The 20469-nt window shown below is 47.9% G+C and overlaps 1 protein-coding gene across 4 annotated transcripts in view; it reads left to right on the forward strand.

Annotated features, from left to right (window-relative positions):
- Positions 1-20469, forward strand: part of SYT6 (synaptotagmin 6) — a 37502-nt gene that overhangs the window by 7371 nt on the left and 9662 nt on the right. For 3 of the 4 annotated variants that reach the window (XM_079326978.1, XM_079326977.1, XM_079326976.1), the window contains exons 3-5: positions 11620-11944; positions 15368-15926; positions 19950-20070. In XM_079326978.1, the coding sequence (XP_079183104.1) occupies positions 11620-11944; positions 15368-15926; positions 19950-20070 (1005 nt within the window). Of the gene's footprint in view, positions 1-1573; positions 1708-11619; positions 11945-15367; positions 15927-19949; positions 20071-20469 lie in introns of those variants that run through there. The other variant, XM_079326979.1, reaches the window with a different exon arrangement.

A 20469-nucleotide genomic window follows, 5' to 3' on the forward strand; every position in this document is an offset into this window, starting at 1 on the left:
CTTTGCAGCACCTGGAGCCAGGGCAGCTCTGGAAGAATCCTGCACCTCCAGTTTTGGGTTTCCCATGGGGCAAGTCCAGGCAATAAACTCGTCCAGAACATCTCAGGAGCTCAAGGAGCCCCTGGTGCTCCATACCCTGGGCAGGGGGCACTCAGGAAAGCCTCTGGGGAGCTTTTCAGGGCTGCCCTGTCCCATGCTTGGGGTCTTCTGCCCACTTTGGCTGAGGTTTGTGGGGTGCCCAGGCTGTGTCCTCTTGTGGAGCTGGATCCCAGGCTGGGAGACTCCCAGCACTGAGAAGGGGAGAGACCCCAGCTCTGCTCCCTGCCAAGCTTTACCCTGAGCCCTTTTCAAGGCAGCCTGATTTTAGTGGGGTGCTAAAATGGGATCTGAGAGGAGACAAGGGAAGCCTTTCCCAGAGCAGGATCCCACTCTGGGAGAGAGGGGCAGGAAGGTGGCAGCTCCAGGGTGGAGAGTCGAGGCACAGAGGCACTGCACAGCACACACAGCTTTGATCAAGTTTTGAAAGGAAATTTTAAGTTCCAGGGCTTTTGGCTGCTCGAGGAGAGAGAGTGCAAAGCTTTCACTTGTTCCATTTGCTTTGCAGCCTGAACCACAGTTGGATTTCTGCATCCCAGCAGTGTCTGGATTTCTGTGGTTTCCTCTCTGACTAAGAGGCTCCCCTGGCTCTCAGGGCTCAGCTCAGGTTCTGTCTGGGCAGGGTCACACCCCGGGATGAGGATGCTCAGCAGGGATTTAACCCCAGCCCTGGCCACTGTGTGTGCTCAGGTTGTTTACAGATGTTGCTGCAGCATATTGTGATAAAATGTCATGGGATTAACACAAAGCCTTGTGCCATAATTGCATTCACTGTGGCTTATAATAGTTCATTAGCTTGTCATCAGTTAGGCAGAAAGCAATGACAACTCTTCCTATCACATTTATAATGCTCTAGAGAGCAGCTGATTAAGTCACAAAGTGACATAAATCACCGGGGAATGTTTCCTTCGGCTTGAAAAAGTTTTTTTTTTTCTCTTTTTTTGTCACTTTTGATAACAGAAATGCTGCATTTCTGACAGCACAAAGTTCCCCTTTGGGTTGCACACGCCAGCAGAAGTTTCAGTGACAAATCTGCAGCCTGGAGGGAAAGCCCCAACTGGTCAATAATGGCTGAAAACCAACAATTTTTTGTCTTCAGGAGCTTGTGATGGGTCTCCTGCAGCCCAGTCCCTTCACTGGGGGTCAGTTCTTGTCTCAGCACTGGTGAATCCACAGGCACCAGTGGGATCTGTGGGTGGTGGTGGCAGAGAGGAGTTTTCTCTCCAGGTCCATGTGGGAAGAGAAAGCTGAGGATGGGCTGGGGGCTGTCCCTGGGCAGAGCTGAGGTCCAGGAAGGAATTTGGGATGCTGGATGCTCAGATTGATGTTGCAGCCTGCAGAGATGCAGCTGCTGTGGGGTTTCAGAGCTCTGCTGTGCTGGAGGCTCCTCCTGCCCCGAGAGCCACGCACTGCTCCCCAGCTATTCAGGATTTTTGGGTTTTTTTGGGCAATTAACTCCTTCTCCACTCTATTTCAGTGGGAAAAACACAAGCTCCAGGCCACCAAACTCTCATCTGACCTCACATCCCTTTCTTTGGTGCATTCTGCACTCCCATTTGCTTGGACTTGATGATCTTAGAGGCATTTCCAACCTCAGTGATTCTCTGACTTGTGTTGAGTTTTTTTCCTTTTTTTTTTGTTTTTGTTTTTGTTTTTTATTTTGTTACATATTCACATAGAGAGGTGAAGTGCCCCACAGCTGATTCCACACTTGAAAATCACCTTTGATGTGTCCCTCTGAATTACTCTGTTTATATTTCCCTCTGGTTTTTTAAACTCCCCCAGGACCTGGAGCAGCTCCCATTCCTGTGTCTGAGAGCATTTTCCTTTCCCTGGGTGAAAGAAGGACCAAACCATGAACTGAAGAACTCCAGGTGACAAAGGGCTTGACAGTGGCTTTTCTCTTTTTTTGCACTTATTTTTGCACATTGTTTAATTCACTTGTTTAATCAGCCCTGTCAGAGCAGGAGGTGTGACTGTGCCCACCCAGGTGCAGAGGGGATGGGGCAGCACTGGCATCACCCACACTCTGTGCAGGAGCTTCATCTGCAGGCTGGATGTGCAGGCAAGGATAAAAACAACTCTCTTTGCCCCTTGCAGCCAGGGCACAGAGCAGTGACAGCTCAGGGCTGCCCCAGGAGCTCATCCTCTCACAGCCCTGAGGTGCTGCAGGCTCCAGAATGACAAGGGACAGCCTCAGGGCTGTGGCTGGGGATGTTGGAATAAGATTTTATTCCATGTGCATTTGTGATTTAAGCATTTTCTCCTTAATTATGACTTGGAGTTTATAAAATTGGGGAATTTGCAAGTATTTGCACTAACAAGCTGAGAGCTGCTATCCAGGACAGCAAATTCTCAGAGGAATCTCTGCTCCCTTTGACCACTGACAGCACCCAAGGGAGCAGCTGGAGCTGGGCCAGGGGAGTTTAGGTTGGTTTTTGGGGAAGATTCTTCCCCCAGAGGTGGTGGCACTGCCCAGGCTCCCCAGGGAATGGACACAGCCCCGAGGTGTCAGAGCTCCAGGAGAGTTTGGACAGTGCTCAGGGATGTCAGAGGGGGATTTTGGGGTGTCTGTGCAGGTGTAAGAGCTGAACTGGATGATCTTTGTGGGTTTCTTCCAACTCAGGACATTCTGTGATTCTAAATTATGCAACAGTTAAAGAAGCAACACTTGGGATGAAGTTTTCCATGTCTCCTGTTCCAGTTCATTTCCCAGCTACAAAACCACATGCCCAGAAGAAATGCAGCAAGCAGTGAGGAAAGCCCTGGCACTGCTCAGTGAAGCAAGTTCTGCCTGGCTGGCAGGGATGAGTTTTCTGTTTGCTCTTGGGCCACTGGAAATGCTGGATCCCTGTGAGGTCTCCATATGAAGGGTTGTCTCCATCCTCAACGTGCAATAATGAGATGGTTTGAGTTTTATAGTCTTATATAATTACTCTCAAAATAGCTTCTGATTCATCCTCCCCTTTGAAGCTTATAGTTTGCATTCTGATAAGCTCTTGCATGGCAGGAACCCTGTGGTAGCAGCAAATTAATTTTTAAGAAGTTTTTTTGCTGTCTAACTGAAACTTTGGCACAGGCAGTCGGAGCATTCCTGTCCTGACCTCCCCAGGATCCATTTCATGGCTGAGAGTGTGCAGGAGATGAGGAGGCTCTGCTGGGGCTCCTGGGGAGCCTGTGTGCCAGGAGGAAGCTGCTGGGAGCTGATAGTGCAGGACTCAGTGCCCAAGGACTGGGGAAACACAGGAACAGGGAAAAAAAAATCTCATTTTAGCTTCCAAGGAGACTCTGTGGTTGGATGGGGCTTGGAGCAAGCTGGGATAGTGGAAGGTGTTCCTGCCCATGGCAGGAGAGGGAAGGAGATGAGCTTTAAAGTCTCTTCCAACCCAAACCATTCCATGATTCCACAATTCTCTGAATGTCTCCTCTCAAATCTCCCTCCTGAGCATTCCCACCCCTCTGCTTTGAGAGGGGCCTTTGCCACTGAGCTCTGCATGATGAGCTGAGTGTGAAAGTGCTCAGAAAACTCTGAGAACCTGTTTTTAATTCACATTCCCTGTGCTGTCTTCTTGGAATTACTTTTGGTTGGTATGGAATAACAAAACCAGGCTTGGGCAAGCCCAGAGCAGCTGGGACTGGCTCTCTTCCCCTGGATAAACCTGTCCTGGGGTGCTGGGAGTGTGCAGGGAGTGGGGGGGGGTCTTTTAGGGTCCTCCTGGATATTTTGTACCATTGTTCAGCCCTGACCAGCTAAGAGGAACATTCAGTGTTTATTTATTTTCATTACAAAGTGAAAAAAAAACTGATTTATGAGCAGGGATGGGATCTGAAGCAATGGCTGGAGCTGTGCCAGGGGAGTTTAGGTTGGATTTTGGGGAAGGTTCTTCCCCCAGAGGGTGCTGGCACAGCCCAGGCTCCCAGGGAATGGGCACAGCCAGATCTCCAGGAGAGTTTGGGCACTGCTTCAGGGATGCCCAGGGTGGGATTTGGGGTGTCTGTGCAGGGCAGGGGTTGGACTGGATGGTGCCCACAGTTCACTTCCAGCTCAGGATATTCCATCATTCTGTGATTCTGCTTTTCCTGGGTGGCCCATGGCTCCAGGTACCTCTGTGACTCAGTTTCCCTGTCCCCACACTCTCGGGGTGCAGCACTGCCCTTTGGGGTGATGGTCCCTGTGTCCCTGAGGGAGCTTGACCAGAGCAGGGTGCCCACAGTGACCCTTGCTGGGATCACTCCCTGGACAGCACAACCTTGCAGAACCCTGTGAGGGTCTCCAAATCCGTGTTTGTGACCCTTGGTGACTGATGGGTTTGAGTGTGGGGGATGCTCTGCAGCCCTTCCCACCTCCCCAGCATGAGAGAGCCAGAATTGTGTCCTGACCTGGGCCTGACACCTACTGAGAAGCTGATGGAGCATTTTCCCCTGCCAGGACCCAGCTCAGTGCTGCTGTTTGAGCAGCAGCTCCTGCCTGGGAAAAGCAAATTGACGGCAGCCAGACTTTGAAGTGACAGCTCCTAATGACTCGTCTAGCTCAGGAATATTTCAGGGCTTATTCCTGTAGCTCCTGCCTGCCTGGAGAACACCACCAGCAAATCAAGAGCTCGATGAAGTTTCAAATGGCAGCCAGATGGCAGCGAGGGGGCCTGAAATGTGACAGCAAAGCCACCAGCAGGGGATGGCACAGCCCCTGCAAAGAGGGACAGGGAGGGGGCTGGCAGAGCTCCCCTGTCACTGCCCTGCCCTGTGCAGCCCCCACAGCCTGGGAGCTCTGGAGACACTGAGCCTGCTGCAGGGATTGGGGCTCTGGGGGTGGCAGGGACACTGGTCTGTGCCATTTGCACTGCTGCCATTCCCAAGGCCGTGGCAAGCTTGGAGAGGGATGAGCAGCTGGCTGGGGACTGCACTGCAGCTCACCTCTCACCCAGCACAGGGTTTATAAACCTTCCTTTCCAGAATCCCTGCTGCCAAGGGTTCTGCTGGCTGCTGGTGCCCCTCAGGGTTTGCTCTGTGCTGTGTCCCCAAAGGGAACATCCCCTCTCATCTCTGTGGGGCTGCTGGATGCTGCTGTGGGGTTCGAATACTTGATTTCTGTTCCAGAAATCCAGTCCCTGTTCCTTCCTCCAAAGTTGAGCAGCTTTGCTAAATAAACATCTCCGTGGCTGGGGTTTAATGGAACCCTTGCTCCTCTGCAGCTGCTGCCCTGTGATCCCCCTGCCCTCTCCACCACAGCTCCCTGTGCCCAATTTCCAGCCCTCAGCTAATCAGACTCACATTGGTGATGCTCCTCAATCGACAGAAAATGAGATCAGCACTTGCTGGGTGCCTCAAATGGTCTGTGGTGGCCCCAGAGCTCCTGCTCTGTAGTAATCCATCACTTGAGTGCAAAGAACAACAATATATTCTCACACACACCTCTGCACGAGAAGAACAAAGCAGAAAATGGGCTGAGGAGCCTGGAGGTACCTGCTGGGGTGGTGTGGGTGATGCCTGGTGTGGCACTGGGGAGACAAACACACCCTGAGGTGTGAGAGGTGATCACCATCACCCCTGCTCAGGGCTCTGCACCTCCTGGAGGTGCCCTTGACTGTGGGAGGATGCTCCCACTCCAGCCTGTCCTGGTTTAGAGGACAGGTGTCTGCCAATAAAGGCAGGAGCTTCTCTTTGAAATGGAGAATGTAAACCCCCTTCTTCCAAATTACGAATATAATTTTGAAATTAAGGGGTTCTCAGGCAAAAATATGGGAATTAGGAATAACAGTTCCTTACTAGGAAAATTAAAATAGAAATACAGTATTCCAAAGAACAATCCCAAAATTGAGAGGAATGAGGGATTTGTCTTTACAAATGAGCTGTGGGTCTGCTGGTAGATAAAACCAGCCCTGAGAGATAAAACAATGGGATGGATTCCACTGATTGATGAATGGAAAGAAGATGTTTGCCTTTACAAACAAACTGTAGGTTTGCTGATAAATGAAATTGGATATTGAAATATAAAAGGAGCAATGGGGGAAAACCATGAATTCCATAAGAATTAAAAATTAAAAGGGAGGGTTGTACACTAGAGGGGAATCTCAGGTGTCAGGTGTTTTGGGAACTCTGTGCCTCTCAATACCTCAGCCCATGGGGAAAGAGAGAGGGAAATGTGGATGGAAAATTGGGATAAAAAGGGAGGCTGTGTTCTCCAAAAATCTGAGAGACCCCAGGGGAATGGCCCATGGCCTCTCCCTTTATTGGAATAAAGCAAAAGGACTCCTCTGTCTCCTTTTTGGCCAGAAACCTCTGGTGTTTGTGGGTTAATTTTCCTGACAGGGGGAAGGGCACAGCCAGGTCCTGGGGGCATCACCCTGGTCCCACACTACATCTCACTGAGAATTTGCAGCCCCTGAACTTCCCCTTGTGCCACTCCAGCTTAGTTTCAATGCAACAGGTAGCTGGAATGATGAATGGCTGCTGGGGTGCTGAGAGAGCCATCAAACATGTTGTGTTTTCTCTGTGGGGAGTGGGTGGAAGGAAAGCTAAATTACATCTTCAGGATATTAAATATAACTCTGCACATTAAACTGGGAGTTATCCATGAATCTCTTTAATGACAGTGCAAAGCTACTCACAGCAGTAAAAGTCAATGTTGCCACAATTAGACCACTATTGTCTTGCAGTTAATAGACTGCTCTAATCATGACTTTGTCATATTATTAATCGCTTTTGGGTTGGACTTTGCTAATTATCCCCTTTGGTAACTCAGTTTAGGCATTAGGAAGTCAGCAGGGACATCAAGCTGAAAGGCACTTGGACCACATCTCTTCATTAGCTCCCATCCAGGATGAAAAAAAAAAAAAAAAGGGGATTGTGCTGAGGAGCTGCTGTGTGAGCCCATGGACCCTGAGGTGGAATGGGCTGGACTAAGCAAGGAATGTTTCTGTAGCAATATTGAACAAGTTTAAGCCACAGTGACACATCTGAACAAGTCCAGGTCGTGCTCTGTATCATATGCACCAGCCAAAATACATTCAGCTCTTTTCTCCATATTTTCTATCTCGTTATTTTTCTACATATTTTGCTCTTTCTTCACACCCTTAACTATTTTTCTATATTTCTTAGTTTAAATCAATGTTTATAACAAGTGCACAGAATAAGCCATTTTTAACTGTTTTTCTACGACTTATTAAAACCTTTCAAAGCCACTAAAACATAAATTATACTAAATTAAAAAAAAACACTATAAGGCAAAATACCAAAATTAAAAAACCCAAAAATAAAAGTAAGCAGTAAAGTTCTAAACAGCCACCAACCATCATCATACCTAAAAATCTTGTGCAAAGCACGTAAACAACATAAAAGCATCAATCAAAAAATATGTAATCACATAGACAGTAGTCTTAAAATGTATAATTACAGCTAAAAAGTAAACAATAAATCAGCTTCTACATAATCATATTAATTTACTGTCCAAAAGTAAAAGGGGCATGTTTACCCCTTCCTCAGTTTGCTTTTAGCTTTCCAGTTTTAAACTGCAAACCAGTTTCTTTGTCCTGCCCTGGGCTGTTTGTCTTGGATTTACAGCAGTAGGAAGCAGTGACCTTGGAAATTCTGCAGTTTTGAGCTTTTTGGTGTGGTTCAGTAGCAAGGGTGTTACAAAACCAGTAAGAACAGAAACCTACAAAGTAGAAACGGGATCAGTTTTGGGGGGACATTGAGAGAATCCAATCTTGTTTGTGCTCTTGGTGTCCCCATCACAGTCAGCTTCAGGTCTTCTGTGATGTTTTGGTAACAAGTGGAGTGTAAAATAAGTGTACAATAAATATTTAAGTTTGATGGCTGTTCCTAAACATATCAGCTCAAGCAGGTAAATCACAGAATGACGGAATGATGGAATTGAGGGGTTGGAATGAACCTTAAAAATCATCTGGTCCCAAATCCCTGTCAGGGATAGGGACACCTCCCACTAGACCAGGTTTCTCCAGGTCTTGGCTTGGCTTTGAGCACTTCCAGGGGTGGATCCTGCCAGTGTCCATGTCCATCCCTGTTCTTAATTTCTCAGGGGGGAGCTGTTTTGGCTGCCAAAAACATTTTCCAGCTGAATTCCTGGGGGAAGCAGCGCTTGCTCCTAGGGGAGCCAGGCTGGAAAACAGCCACATTAATTTGTGTTTGCAACCTCCTCCTTTTAAACTTTATCTTTTCAATTACAAGTTGTAAAAAGAGCTATTTTCCAGTTTCCCCTGTGTCTCCTGTGGGAGCTGGGGGAGGATGAGGGAGCAGCTCTGGGTTCAACAGGATCAGGGTGAGGAGTGGCTGGAGCTGCTCTGCACTTGTACCACAGCACCCACCTTAGAACCAAGGGGCAAATTACTGACAACTTTTAAGAGGGCAACAGAATCAAAGCATATTCTTGTGGTTTTCCCTGTGGGACATTGCTCAGAGTGATGATGTGACTCTCCCTGGTGAGCAGTTGGGATCTGAGCTGTTCCTGCATCAGACAGGATTCTTCAATCTGCCTTCAGTTCAAACCTTTCCTCACTGCTGGATGAGGCACATCCTTTTCCTCCTTTTCCTCACACCTTGGATCCAAACCTTGAAAAATTGAGGATAATATCAACCAAGGAGCTCATTGTCCTGGGCTGAGCTGTTCCTTTGGGAGAACTGGCCTTACCTCCACCAGGAATACCAAAGCAGCCTCTGGCCTCAGGGAATTTTCTGTTAGGTGAGGAATTATCTTGTTTTTACAGTTTCTTGTAAGTTAAAGGACATTTAAAGCATAGCATTTTCAATACCAGGTATTTTTGAGAAAGTAACTGGTATTTTCAAATTCATAAAAGAAAGCTCATTAAATCAATGAAGGTCAACTCTGTCCAATTGATATTTAAGTTTAATAAGTCACAAAAAAAGTCTTGGAGAATTTCAATGTCATCTTCAAACAACCCAATATTCTAAGCAGGCAGATGCTTAAAAACTGTCTGTAAAATCCTGATCCCTTCCACCCGTGCTTTGTGTCAGCTGTCAGAGGAAGGAGTAGGAGGTCATGCATAAAACTATCTGTGAATCCTGTCAGATACATTATGAATGCCAGCCCTGCAAGCAGTGACAGGAACCAGGATCTTTCTCAAGCTGGCAACAGGTTTTCTGAAAGGATAATTGATTATTTCTGATGGTTTCCATAAATGAGCCTGGTGTGCTGGCAGAGACATGCAGCCTATAAAACTCCTTGGAATGGGTGGAAATATATTTTAAAGATCTTCTCTGTCACGCAGCAATTCCCAGCAGTGAGAGATTCTGCATTGCAATGATTTCCTTTGTACCAACACAGACATGCTTGCAAAAAGTCCAGGTTCTTGAGTTTTGTTATGAATGTTTGAGTTTCCTGGGCACAATTCCAAGATTTAGCTCCAAGGATAAGGAAGTGGAACCTCTGTGCTCTTGGCTTTGGTGAAAATACATTTAGGCAAATCTCTGAGGAAGCTCTGCTGCTGCCTGGTACAACCTTATTTATTATTGAGTGAGATGGGAGCTGTTTATTCACCCCAGCAGTGATCAGGAGCTACAACAGAAAATAAATGACCTGTACAGAAGGCTGGGAAGGGAAAGAGAAGTTGCAAAAAACCTCTGGGTGATGTTTATCCATCCCATCCCTTCCAGCCCTTCCCTTTGCAGCCAGGGAGCTTTGCCTGGGGCTCCTGCTGGATTTGCTGGGCTCAGTAATTCTGTGGAAAAACAAAATCCTCAGGGATATCAGGAACAGCAGATGGCTTCCCAGGCTGGCTTGTTGGGGTGTGGATGTCACATTTTGTGTCTGATGCTGCCTGGAGATTTCACTTACAGCAGTTTATGTGAGAATCCCAAGTTTGCAGTGGCTGCTCCATTCCCAGAGAGACCTGAGCAAAATTTGGTGATACAAAACACTTTGCTGTTGTGGTTCACCAATGGTGGGTGGGGGTTTGTTGTTTTGTTGTGATTGTGGGGTTTTTTTCCATAATTTAAAATTCATCTATTTATTCAAGATTATAAACATAGTCTTTCCTCATATTTCACAGATTTTTCTCAGCCTTAACATCAAGACAAGGTTAGATGGAGGGTCTGAAGAGCCTGGTCTAGTAGAAGGTGTCTCTATCCATGGCAGGGGGTGGAATGAGATGATTTCCAGTTTCTTCCAGCCCAAACCATCCTGTGATTTTATGATTAAACTAAACTATATGATCAGAGGGAACAGAAGGTATTTTATGGCTCCTGTTTCAGGTAAAACACACCAGGATTCACATTTAGAGCAGCTGTGAGGCAGCACAGAGTGATTTCCCCAGCTCAGAAATCTCAGGGCACCCACCCCATTCCTTGAGGCTCAGGTGGGGAATTCAAATTCACACAAAACATTTATGGTCCAAGAATAGACATAGGATGGGTAAGATGTAATGCTTGTTCTATATAAACTTTTGGAAGCTTTGGTGGTTTTTCGTCTTTCTGTCCTGACTTGCACTTGGGTATTTTAAGGAGTGTGGCTACACTACAAATAACACAGCAGGAAATCAAGGAATTGTCCATTAGCTCAGAGTAATCCATGGTGGAATTGTCCATAGTCCTGACACTGCAGACTTGCCTCCAGAACAAAACCTGCCTCCACCATCAGGGACTGGCATTCCTTGGAATCCTGAGCTCTCAGAGTTTTGGTCTGGATGGAAATCTGGGAATTAATACACTGTAGGGAGGGAAGCAAAAATAGCCAATGTTTTTTCTTTGTGCAGTGCTGTGAATCATTTCACAGCCTAGATTATATATATATATATATATGTATGTATGTATGTATTTATACACACACACGTATATATATTCCATTTTTCCTGATTCATCAGCCACACATATGGAAGCTCTTTCCTCTCCAGAAAAAGACTGAAATACACCACTCATGAGGTAAAAGCAGAGCATCAGAGCACACACACAGCTCCTGTGCTGTTCAGAGTGAGGAAAACTGTGTGGCACTTTTTCTACAGACTATGTTTGGTTTCTCTGCATCAGCAGCTTGTGATTATTTTTCCCTTGGTGTTGGTATTTACTTTTCATTCCCTGTGGGCACATCTGGACGAGATGTGGGTGCTGATAGTACAATAATAATCCACTTCCAGGACCTGAGAGATGGATTTTTTCATTATTGTGCCTGAGCAGCTGTGACACAAAGCACTTTCTGTGGTACAGCACCCGAGCTTGTTTCTCTCATGGAATTGTACAGACCTCCTTGATTTCAGACTCAGCAGTTTGCTAATGCCTAGAGCAAACCAAGGATGGTATTTTACAGCCAGTTTAAGCATCAGGGTGGAAATCTTCACAGCTCTGCCCATATGGAGACTCCCATTTTTCCCCAGGTGTGCCCCGAGCCTTTCAGGGGGTGCTCACTTGGGCTTGGCTCTGGCTTGAAGAGCTCTCCATTAGCTGTGATTTAAATCAGTTTGGACCATTTCTTCCTTTCACTTATGATCTCCTCACCATCTGTCTCCTCTTTTCTCCTTTCCCCTCCCTCCCTGTGGCTGTCCTTCTCTCCCCCAGAGCTCTCCATCAGCCTCCTTGCAGTGATAGTTGTGCTCTGTGGCCTGGCGCTGGTGGCCGCGTTCGCGTTCCTCTTCTGGAAGCTCTGCTGGGTTCCCTGGAGGAACAAAGCCCTCTCCTCCCAGCTGCACAGCGAGCCAGGGGACAAGGACAGCATGGCAGACAAGCTCAAGGACACGGGGGCCATCAGCTTCCTGGAGGCAGCTGTGAAGATCAGCCACACGTCCCCAGACATCCCTGCAGAGGTGCAGATGTCCATGAAGGAGCACATCATGCGGCGCACGCGGATCCAGAGGCAAACCACAGAGCCAGCATCTTCCACCAGGTCAGGGGTGGGTGGGATAGTGGGATAATGGCATAATGGGATGGGATGCTCAGCCTGGAGGAGCCTGAGGTTGGAGTTCATCAGCTCCTCTTGGCAGATCTGATCTCTGCTGCCTGTGACAGGGACAGGACCCAGAGAAGGGCTGGGGCTGTGCCAGGGGAGTTCAGGTTGGGTATCAGGGAAGGTTCTTCCCCCAGAGGTGCTGGCACTGCCCAGGCTCCCCACGGAATGGGCACAGCCCTGAGGCTGCCAGAGCTGCAGGAGAGTTTGGACAGTGCTCCAGGATGCTCAGGGTGGGATTTGGGGGTGTCTGTGCAGGGGTAAGAAATGGACGTAATGATCCTTGTGGGTCTCAGCTGAGGATAGTCCATGATTTTCCTGGATGGGGATGAGGTGCTCAGCAGGAATGGGGTTTTCAGTGGGAATGGGCTGCTCAGTGGGAATGGGGTGCCCAGCAGGGATGGGGCTTTCAGTGGGAATGGGGTGTTCAGCAGGAGTGGGGTGCTCAGCAGGAATGGGCTGCTCAGTGGCAATGGGGTGTTCAGCAGGGATGAGGTGCTCAGCAGGAATGGGGTGTTCAACAGGAATGGGGTTTTCAGTGGGAATGGGGTGCCCAGCAGGGATGGGGTTTTCAGTGGGAATGGGGTGCCCAGCAGGGACACTGCTCTGTGAGCAGCTGGAGAGGTGGGAGGATTGCTGGATGGAGTCAGAGGTTCAGATACCATCAGGGAGACTAAAGAGAGCACCCACACACCAGATTAGTGTCCAAATCTTGCCCATTAACCAGTGAGTAAGACTGGCTCACTGTGGCCCTTTTTAAAAAATCAGGGATTCGAGCCCTATTACTGCAACTTGACCCCATTGTGTCAAGTCACCCTCATGTTTTGGCCACTTTAATTTTGTTCCAACATGAGAGGCAGGCTGAAGTATCAATGATGTACCCTGTCAGACAGAATTAGACCTTTTGGCTCTCTCTCACTGTTGTGGCTCCTGGCAGAAACAATCAGATCAGCACAATTGATGGATCGCTCACTGCACAAGCCCAGACCCAGCTGTGCTCAGAGCCTGTGCTCAGATGGGGACAGAGACATCAGCATCACCCTCAGGAAGCCAGGGAAAGGCTGTGTGAACCTTGGGACACCTCTCAGCTTGGCTGCTGAGGAGAGATTTGGAGTAGATGTTAGGAAGGGGTTCTTTACTCAGAGTGGGGCACAGGGTCCAGAGAATCTGTGGCTGCCCCATCCCTGGAAGTGTCCAAAGCCAGGTTGGAGCAACCTGAGCTAGTGGAAGATGCCCCTGACCATGGCAGGGGGTGGAATGAGGTGAACTTTGAGGCTCCTTTCCAACACAAACCATTCTGTGAAATGCAGCATCTCTCCTTGACACAGAGGGCGGTGAGACAAGGACAGGAAAGAGGATCACAGGGTCCTGGCTGTGCCCCAGCACTTCTGTTTGCCTGGCTGGCCGTGCCTGGGATGTGCACAGGAGTGTGACAGGGAGATCAGGCACTGCTCAGAAAATTGGCTGCCCTTTTGCAGGATTAGTGAGGCACTGATGGCAGCCCCCTGTTTGAAGGAGTTGAGTTAGATCAGCATGGTGCCACCCGCATTTGTGAGCCACACTCTTATTTATCCACGCTGCTTTTTGGGCAGCTGATTCCCTCTCTGCATGCACACACTCCCTCTGCTTCTATTATACCTTTTCAACAGAGGAGAAAAATCCCTCAGCCAGTTTGAATTAGGACAAACAAAGTGGGACTTGGCTGTACGTGGGCAGGTTTCAAACCCACTTTCTCCTTGGCAGGCTCCTCTGATTCACAGCCCAGCCTAACTCTGTCCAAAATACCTCTGAGGAACCTGCCAAGGTGTTTAAGCACCACGTATCACTGAGGGCTGTAGAGTTCTTAGTTTGGTTAAATAACTCTATAAACTGCTCTTGTAAACACCAGATAATCTGAAATAATGCCCTCAGTCCACAGAAAGCTTTTATGCTTTGTTCAGATAAAGCTTTGCTTACATACAGCTTGTACAGGAGGAGAGCTCAAGGCAAGAGATGCTTCCTGATGAGGCTGTGCCTCCCTCCCTGTCAACAATTATCTATCAATTTCTGATGAGTCTGTTGGAAAAATCTGGAAGCAGCAATAGCCAGCAAAGCCAGACTGGACAGGGCTTGAAGCAAGCTGAACCAGGGGAAGGTGTCCCTGCCTGTGGCAGGATGCAATGAGATGAGCTTTGAAACCCTCTGAGCCCAAACCATTCTGTGGTTCTGTGAATAAAGCCTCACCCTCTGAACTGGTCATGGTTGTCTTGCCAGAAAAAAAAAAAAGAAAAAAAAAAAAAGAAAAAAAAAGTTGTTGGTTTTTGGTTTTTTTTGTTTTTTTTTTTTCCCTGAGAGAGCTTAGTGCCGGTATCTTGGAAGGACTGAGGGTGGGGAAAGTCTCCACACAGTGCTGTCTGTCTGTCTGTCTGTCTGTCTGTGGTTTGGGTAAGGAGTTGTTGGGGCCCATCTCTTCAGCTGTGGCTGTGCCACAGGTGAGAAAACACAGCTCCTGGCAAATACTCAGGAATTTAAGAAATGTGCTGGATTGGTTCCTTGGAGGTTTTTGGAGGTGTTCCCCTCTGTTCAGCTCCATAGCACACATGTTTTCCATGCAGAGGTGAGGAGCACTGATGGAACTCCTGTGCTCTCTCACTTTTTCTGAGTCCAGGGGTGAAAAAGGCACATCAGTCTTGAAAGCAAAGTCACAGACACTAAAGTCCAAGCTAAGTTTTGGTATGAAGTCCCAGACAGAATGCTTCTGCCAGGGTCCCAGGATGTTACTGCAGCAGCTCCCATCTTCTTCTTGGATGCTGATGATGGCAGTGAGAGAGCAAAGCCAAGCAAATGGCAAAGCAATTGCAAAAAGCCCCAGCTCTCCCCAGTGCATGCTCTTATACAGAATCTTCCCAACAAGCTGACACAAACTCAGACCACCACTCCTTAACCTATTAGAATTCCAGTTTCTTAGCATGCCAGGTTACATAAATCACACATACAACTTATCTTGTTCTATTCTATCTGAAAAATGCAAGCAATATTCTTACTATAGCTCTATTATGTCTAAAACTGCATTCCTGAGGCCTCCACTGGAAACATCAGTATGTTTTTCCACCTTCACTAGAACTCACATTTCTGCTATGACATCTGAAACCTTTCACCCACTAAAAGCACTAGAGCTCATACTAAAACTTACTGACTCACTAATTTATCCTAAAACTTAAACTTACACCTCTACTTTATGTGTGAGTGGCTTAACATACCAACTTTAATTCAATCCCTGCGCTCTGATTTCTCTCTAAAGAATTCAGAGACTCCTGACTCACAGTGCTTGGAGATGCACAGAGCTCAGAAACCCACAGGGGTGTTGGTGTCTCCCTGCTGCAGGCACATCTCCTTCAAGAGGCACCTGCCCCGTCAGATGCACGTGTCCAGCATGGATTTGGGGCTGGAGGCGCCGGCCGTGGCCGAGCAGCCCACCAGCATCGGCCGCATCAAGCCCGAGCTCTACAAGCAGAAAACCGTGGAGGCCGAGGACCCCAAGAAAGAGGCGGAGAAAACCTGCGGGAAAATCAACTTCACGCTCAAGTACGACTACGAGAGCGAGACGCTGACCGTGAGGATTCTCAGGGCTTTTGACCTGCCTGCCAAAGACCTGTGTGGCAGCTCGGACCCCTACGTGAAGATCTACCTCCTGCCCGACCGCAAGCGCAAGTTCCAGACGCGGGTGCACAGGAAGACGCTGAACCCCACCTTTGATGAGTCCTTCCACTTCCCCGTGCCCCACGAGGAGCTGGCCAGCAGGAAGCTCCACCTGAGCGTCTTTGACTTTGACAGGTTCTCCAGGCACGATATGATTGGAGAGGTGATTCTGGAGAACCTGCTGGAGGACTCGGATCTGTCGCGGGAAACTTCCGTCTGGAGGGACATCCAGTACGCCACCACGGTGAGTGTCTGCTGGCAGGGTGGGGGTTCTGAATAAATCCTGCACTTGTTCTTCATGTCAGTCCTTCCAGATGATGGGTGCCTGGCCTCCTGTGAGCCCCAGGGACAGCTCTCTGCCACGTGCACCTGTGATGCCTTGGGATGAGTTAAGAGAATAAAGTGGGGATTTATTAAAGGCCTTCAATAGATGCTCTTTGGACAGTCAAAGCCTCCCAGAGAATACACCCAAGATGGATGGAGGCCATGAGTTATCTCAGATGGAAATAAGTTCGGTCTATTTGCATATCAGAGGTTAATTGTCCAGATTAATTATCTTCAGGTAATGGTTAATTGTCTTCAGGTAATGTAGTCATATTTCCCCAGTTTGTTTCTGCCCCCTGATTCACTTTTGTTTTGACTTTTTGGGGCCTGGAGCTGTGAGTGTCCTCAGTTCTCAGGCCTGGAAGGATTATTTGGTCTGACAAAACTGTGAAGAGGCCTTATTAACACTCTATATGGAGTTCAGAGTTATACTGATTATACTAGTTATACTCATGCAGTACAGGGCCTGAAAAACAGCTAAAAGTTAAAAGCTCAAGGCATCAGTTGATCACAGTAAGGAAGAGCATTGGGGGCCAGTTCCAGCCCCTTGGTGCTGAGAGATGCTGGATGTGCTGCTGGCAGCTCCTCCAGAGCTGGATTTGGGTCTCTTAGCAGTTCTGTTGAATTCCCTCTGGAAGAGAAGCCAAGGCTCAGAGAGGAGAATTCCCAGGCCTGTCCATGTCACCCAGAGCTGGCAGGAGAAGCCAAGTGCTCACAGTGATCACTGAGTGCAGAGCAGTGACATTAACCTCTCCATAATAGCTGTCTGCTCCTCTTCTGCCCTCCCTGGAGGATCTGGCTGCTCCTCAGGGCCAATGAACAATTGAACTGCTCTGCAGCTGGACACCAAATCAGCCACTGTCATTGTCATCTCACATTGTTATTTCTGAGACTGAAAGATGAGACATCCCCAACCCTGTGGGGAAGCGTGAGCCCTGTCACATCTTTCCTGCTGACTGGCACCACGCCACAAATTGCAAAAATCTGTCCTGCAGCTTCCCTCATAGCTCATCTCATACCTTTGCTCCCCTGCTTTCAGTGCTGAGGAGGGAGCTGTCAAACATAAATATTTATTGTGGCCAGCAGTGCCAGGAGACATTTGCTTTGTAACTCCAGTGCTTTTTCTCTCAGCACCGTGCTCCCCATCAGCTGTACCATCCCACCAGTGCTCATTCTCCTGCTGCAGAGTGCTCAGAGCTTGCTGGCAGCCCTGTGAAGTCCAGCAGGTGTGCCCAGCCCCGTGTCCTGTGCTGCTGTCCCCAAGGGGGACACTGTCTCAGGGCTCAGGGGACACGTGGGGCACACAGCTCACAGCCCTGGGAGGTGGCTCAGGGGCTGAGGCTGTCCTGGAGGGCTCAGAGAGCTTTTCCCTGCCAGCCTGAGCACACAGGGATGGAGGTGGTGCCTGCCAGGCAGCTGGGGCAGAGCTGGGAGCTGCTGCTGTGCTGCCTTTAGAGCATCTCACCTGCCAGGACCAGCCGTGGGGAGAGCACAGGTGCTCACAGCTCTTGGCTCCCAGCCTGCACACAGCCAGGGTGGATGGGTGGAAGGAAGGCAGGAATGCTGGCAGAGAGGCACCAGGCACATTCCTCACCCAGAGAGGGGCTGCAAAGTGCACCTGATGTGCTGGTGCCTCCTGCCTGTTGGCTCTGCAACAACAGGACATGTTTTCCTGGCTAAATAACCTCATTTAATAGGGGAAAAAGCACATATCTCCCCACAAAAGCAGGTGGAGATGCAGCAGCAGAAGAGCTGTTGAGGGAAAAGGCTCCAGAGAAGATGTGAGAGGAGCAGAGCCAGACCAGAGCCAAGGTGTGCTGAGCAGGAGCCTGGCACAGACACATCCAGCACCATCCTCACCCTCCCTGTGCCATCCTTGAGGAATGTGCTGCCCCTGGAACATCTCAGCCAGCTGTAGCACACCCAAGGGCATTTCTGTTTAATCAAAATTGAGAAGGGTAAATACAGTTTGCATAAAACCCCAAGAAAGCTCTGGGTGCCTAATAATGCATGAGATCAATGGTGTGGCTAAGAGGGTAGGAACACACTTAAGCACTGATCTGGTCAAATAGCCAGCACTCAGCTACTTAATTAATGACTGTACAGCTTGTGAATCAGGGAAACATCTTTGGTTTCAAGGCTATTGATTCAGAGCTTCCATTATTTCCTAAAAGGTACTGATATGAATTTTGGAAATGTCCCAATGTCTATAATCTGCAAGAAAATAATGGACCCACAGGACATGCTTTGCTCTCTTGTATTTATGGTTGCAAAAAAAAAAAAAAAAAAAAAAAATCTCTTGACCTGATACAGTGAGGTTAAAGAACAATTTATGTTCTTTTATACCCTGAATGGGTTCTCTCAGTGCAAGGAGAGGAATAGAAGATGAGATAGTGTCCAGGGGCTGCTCTCACCATCTCACACAGGGCTACTCTTTTCTGACATGTTGTCCAAGCTCTCATGCCCTTGTCCCTCCCACACCACCTAAGAACAAAGAATGCATGAAAGAACAGACCCAATCAAAATTTTATACAATATTCATTAGTATTCTGCACATCTAAGTGGAATAAAGATTTAATCTTTACCTTACCTGAGAATGAGCAGGAAATAATTTGGCAAAAACCTCATCCATCAACAAGATCTATTCCCCTAACACTTAGCAAAGCTTTAAGTGCATTTACTTGTCTTTTTAGTTCCATCACTCCACTCCTAACAGCTACAATTTCTTTTCAGCAGATCATTATGTCACATTGAAAGGAATCAAACACAGTTTCTGAAAATAAACGGGTTGTTTGCTCTACAGATGTGGGATCTGTATGTAGAAAATAAGATTTTTTTTTTTTAATCCTTTTTTAGAAGGTGTTTGGAAATCTGTTCTGCTGATTTTGGATAACGATGCTTTCTAGTTTAAATAAGACATTTGGTTTGTTTATATTTCTCTGAATTCCCATGGGCAAGGCAATGATGGAAAGAGCTTTTAGGAGGTGTAGTTGATGAAGCTTCAGAAGTGCTAAGAGCCACGGATAAAAGTTATTTGATGGGGCACTAAAAGAGTAAATTGAGTTGGCCTCTGTGTAATCCAAAAGTACCAAACATTTCTGAGTGCCATCTGCTGGTTAATTCCCATTTATACTCTCACACACCCAGCCCCACGCTGTGCCAGCTCCTTGAGGGCATCTCAGAGGGCTTGGTGCTCCAAATGTAGGCACAACTTAAATAAAAGCTCAGTGGGCCCTTCTTGGTTGTCCTCTGGCTTAAAGCTTTGACCCTGCCCAAAAACTCACACCCAGCTTCAGAGAAAACCACTGTGTTTCTCAAAGATATTTTCATTTTATGCAGTTGAGCACTGTCAGTCATAAACCTTTATTACTGAATTCATCCCTGCCCACAGCAGGGAGTTGAAACCAGAATATATCCAAAATCTCTTCCCACCCAAACCAGTTTGTGATGGTGTGAACTGATGGCACTGGCTGTCACAAAAAGTTTCTGAGGAGTTTTTTTGCAGTGAACAGCCAAGAATGCAGCACCTCTGTGTGTCAGGAGCTCATCTTTCTGTGTTTGGCACATTCCTGGAGGATCCAGGAGACATGTACTGTGCATTCAGACAAGACTTGATGCTAATTTGATTTTCCTCACTGCATTGATTTGGTGTGAGATGTCCCATTTCCTCTGAGTGCAGGAGCTGTGCAGGAGCTCTGCATAGCTGGGAGGTTGCAATAGCAGGCACAGATTCCACTGAGGCAGAGGAATATGTGCAGATTTAACTAATTTTTCCCATTCTCTGTGTCCATTTTTAGCCAAATCATGTTGGGGTGCACTGGAATCCCCACCATAAAGTGCTCTTTGCTCCAAATGCAGAGCAGAGGAAATGCTGGGGTGGAGGAGGAGGCACCTGGCTGGCTCTGCACGTTTCCAATAAAATGTGTTTTCTGTTTTATTGAAGGAGAGCGTGGACCTGGGCGAGATCATGTTTTCCCTTTGTTATTTGCCAACTGCAGGTCGCCTGACCTTAACAGTCATTAAATGCAGGAATCTCAAAGCTATGGACATCACAGGTTACTCAGGTGGGTGTTGCTGGCTGAGCAGGGCACCTGCCATCCACATTTCCTCCTCTTCCCTCACTGTATCCTCAGCAGATGGTGGGTGAGCCATCACAAAATACCTGAAAAAGCTTTGGCTGTGTTTTAAGTGCAAACAGCATTTTTAGAATTATCTGTTTCTTGTTTCCCATCCCACTGGAGGGTTTGCAGGGCCAGAGCTCTGATCCATCTCTTGGGTTGCACACTTAGATCTCTGGGAACCCTTTATAGGCAGAATATTTCTGAACTCTTTCACCCCAAGATCAGGAAAGGATCATGGGCCACCTGGAAAAATCCCACTGGAATGTGCATTCCCCAGCACAGTGGCCAGTAGTCAAACCTGAGGATCACAGACACCTAAAGACTGTTTGCATTTGCAGTTTC

The sequence above is a fragment of the Erithacus rubecula genome (assembly GCF_903797595.1).
Source record: "Erithacus rubecula genome assembly, chromosome: 26".
In the NCBI taxonomy this organism is placed as follows: domain Eukaryota; kingdom Metazoa; phylum Chordata; class Aves; order Passeriformes; family Muscicapidae; genus Erithacus; species Erithacus rubecula.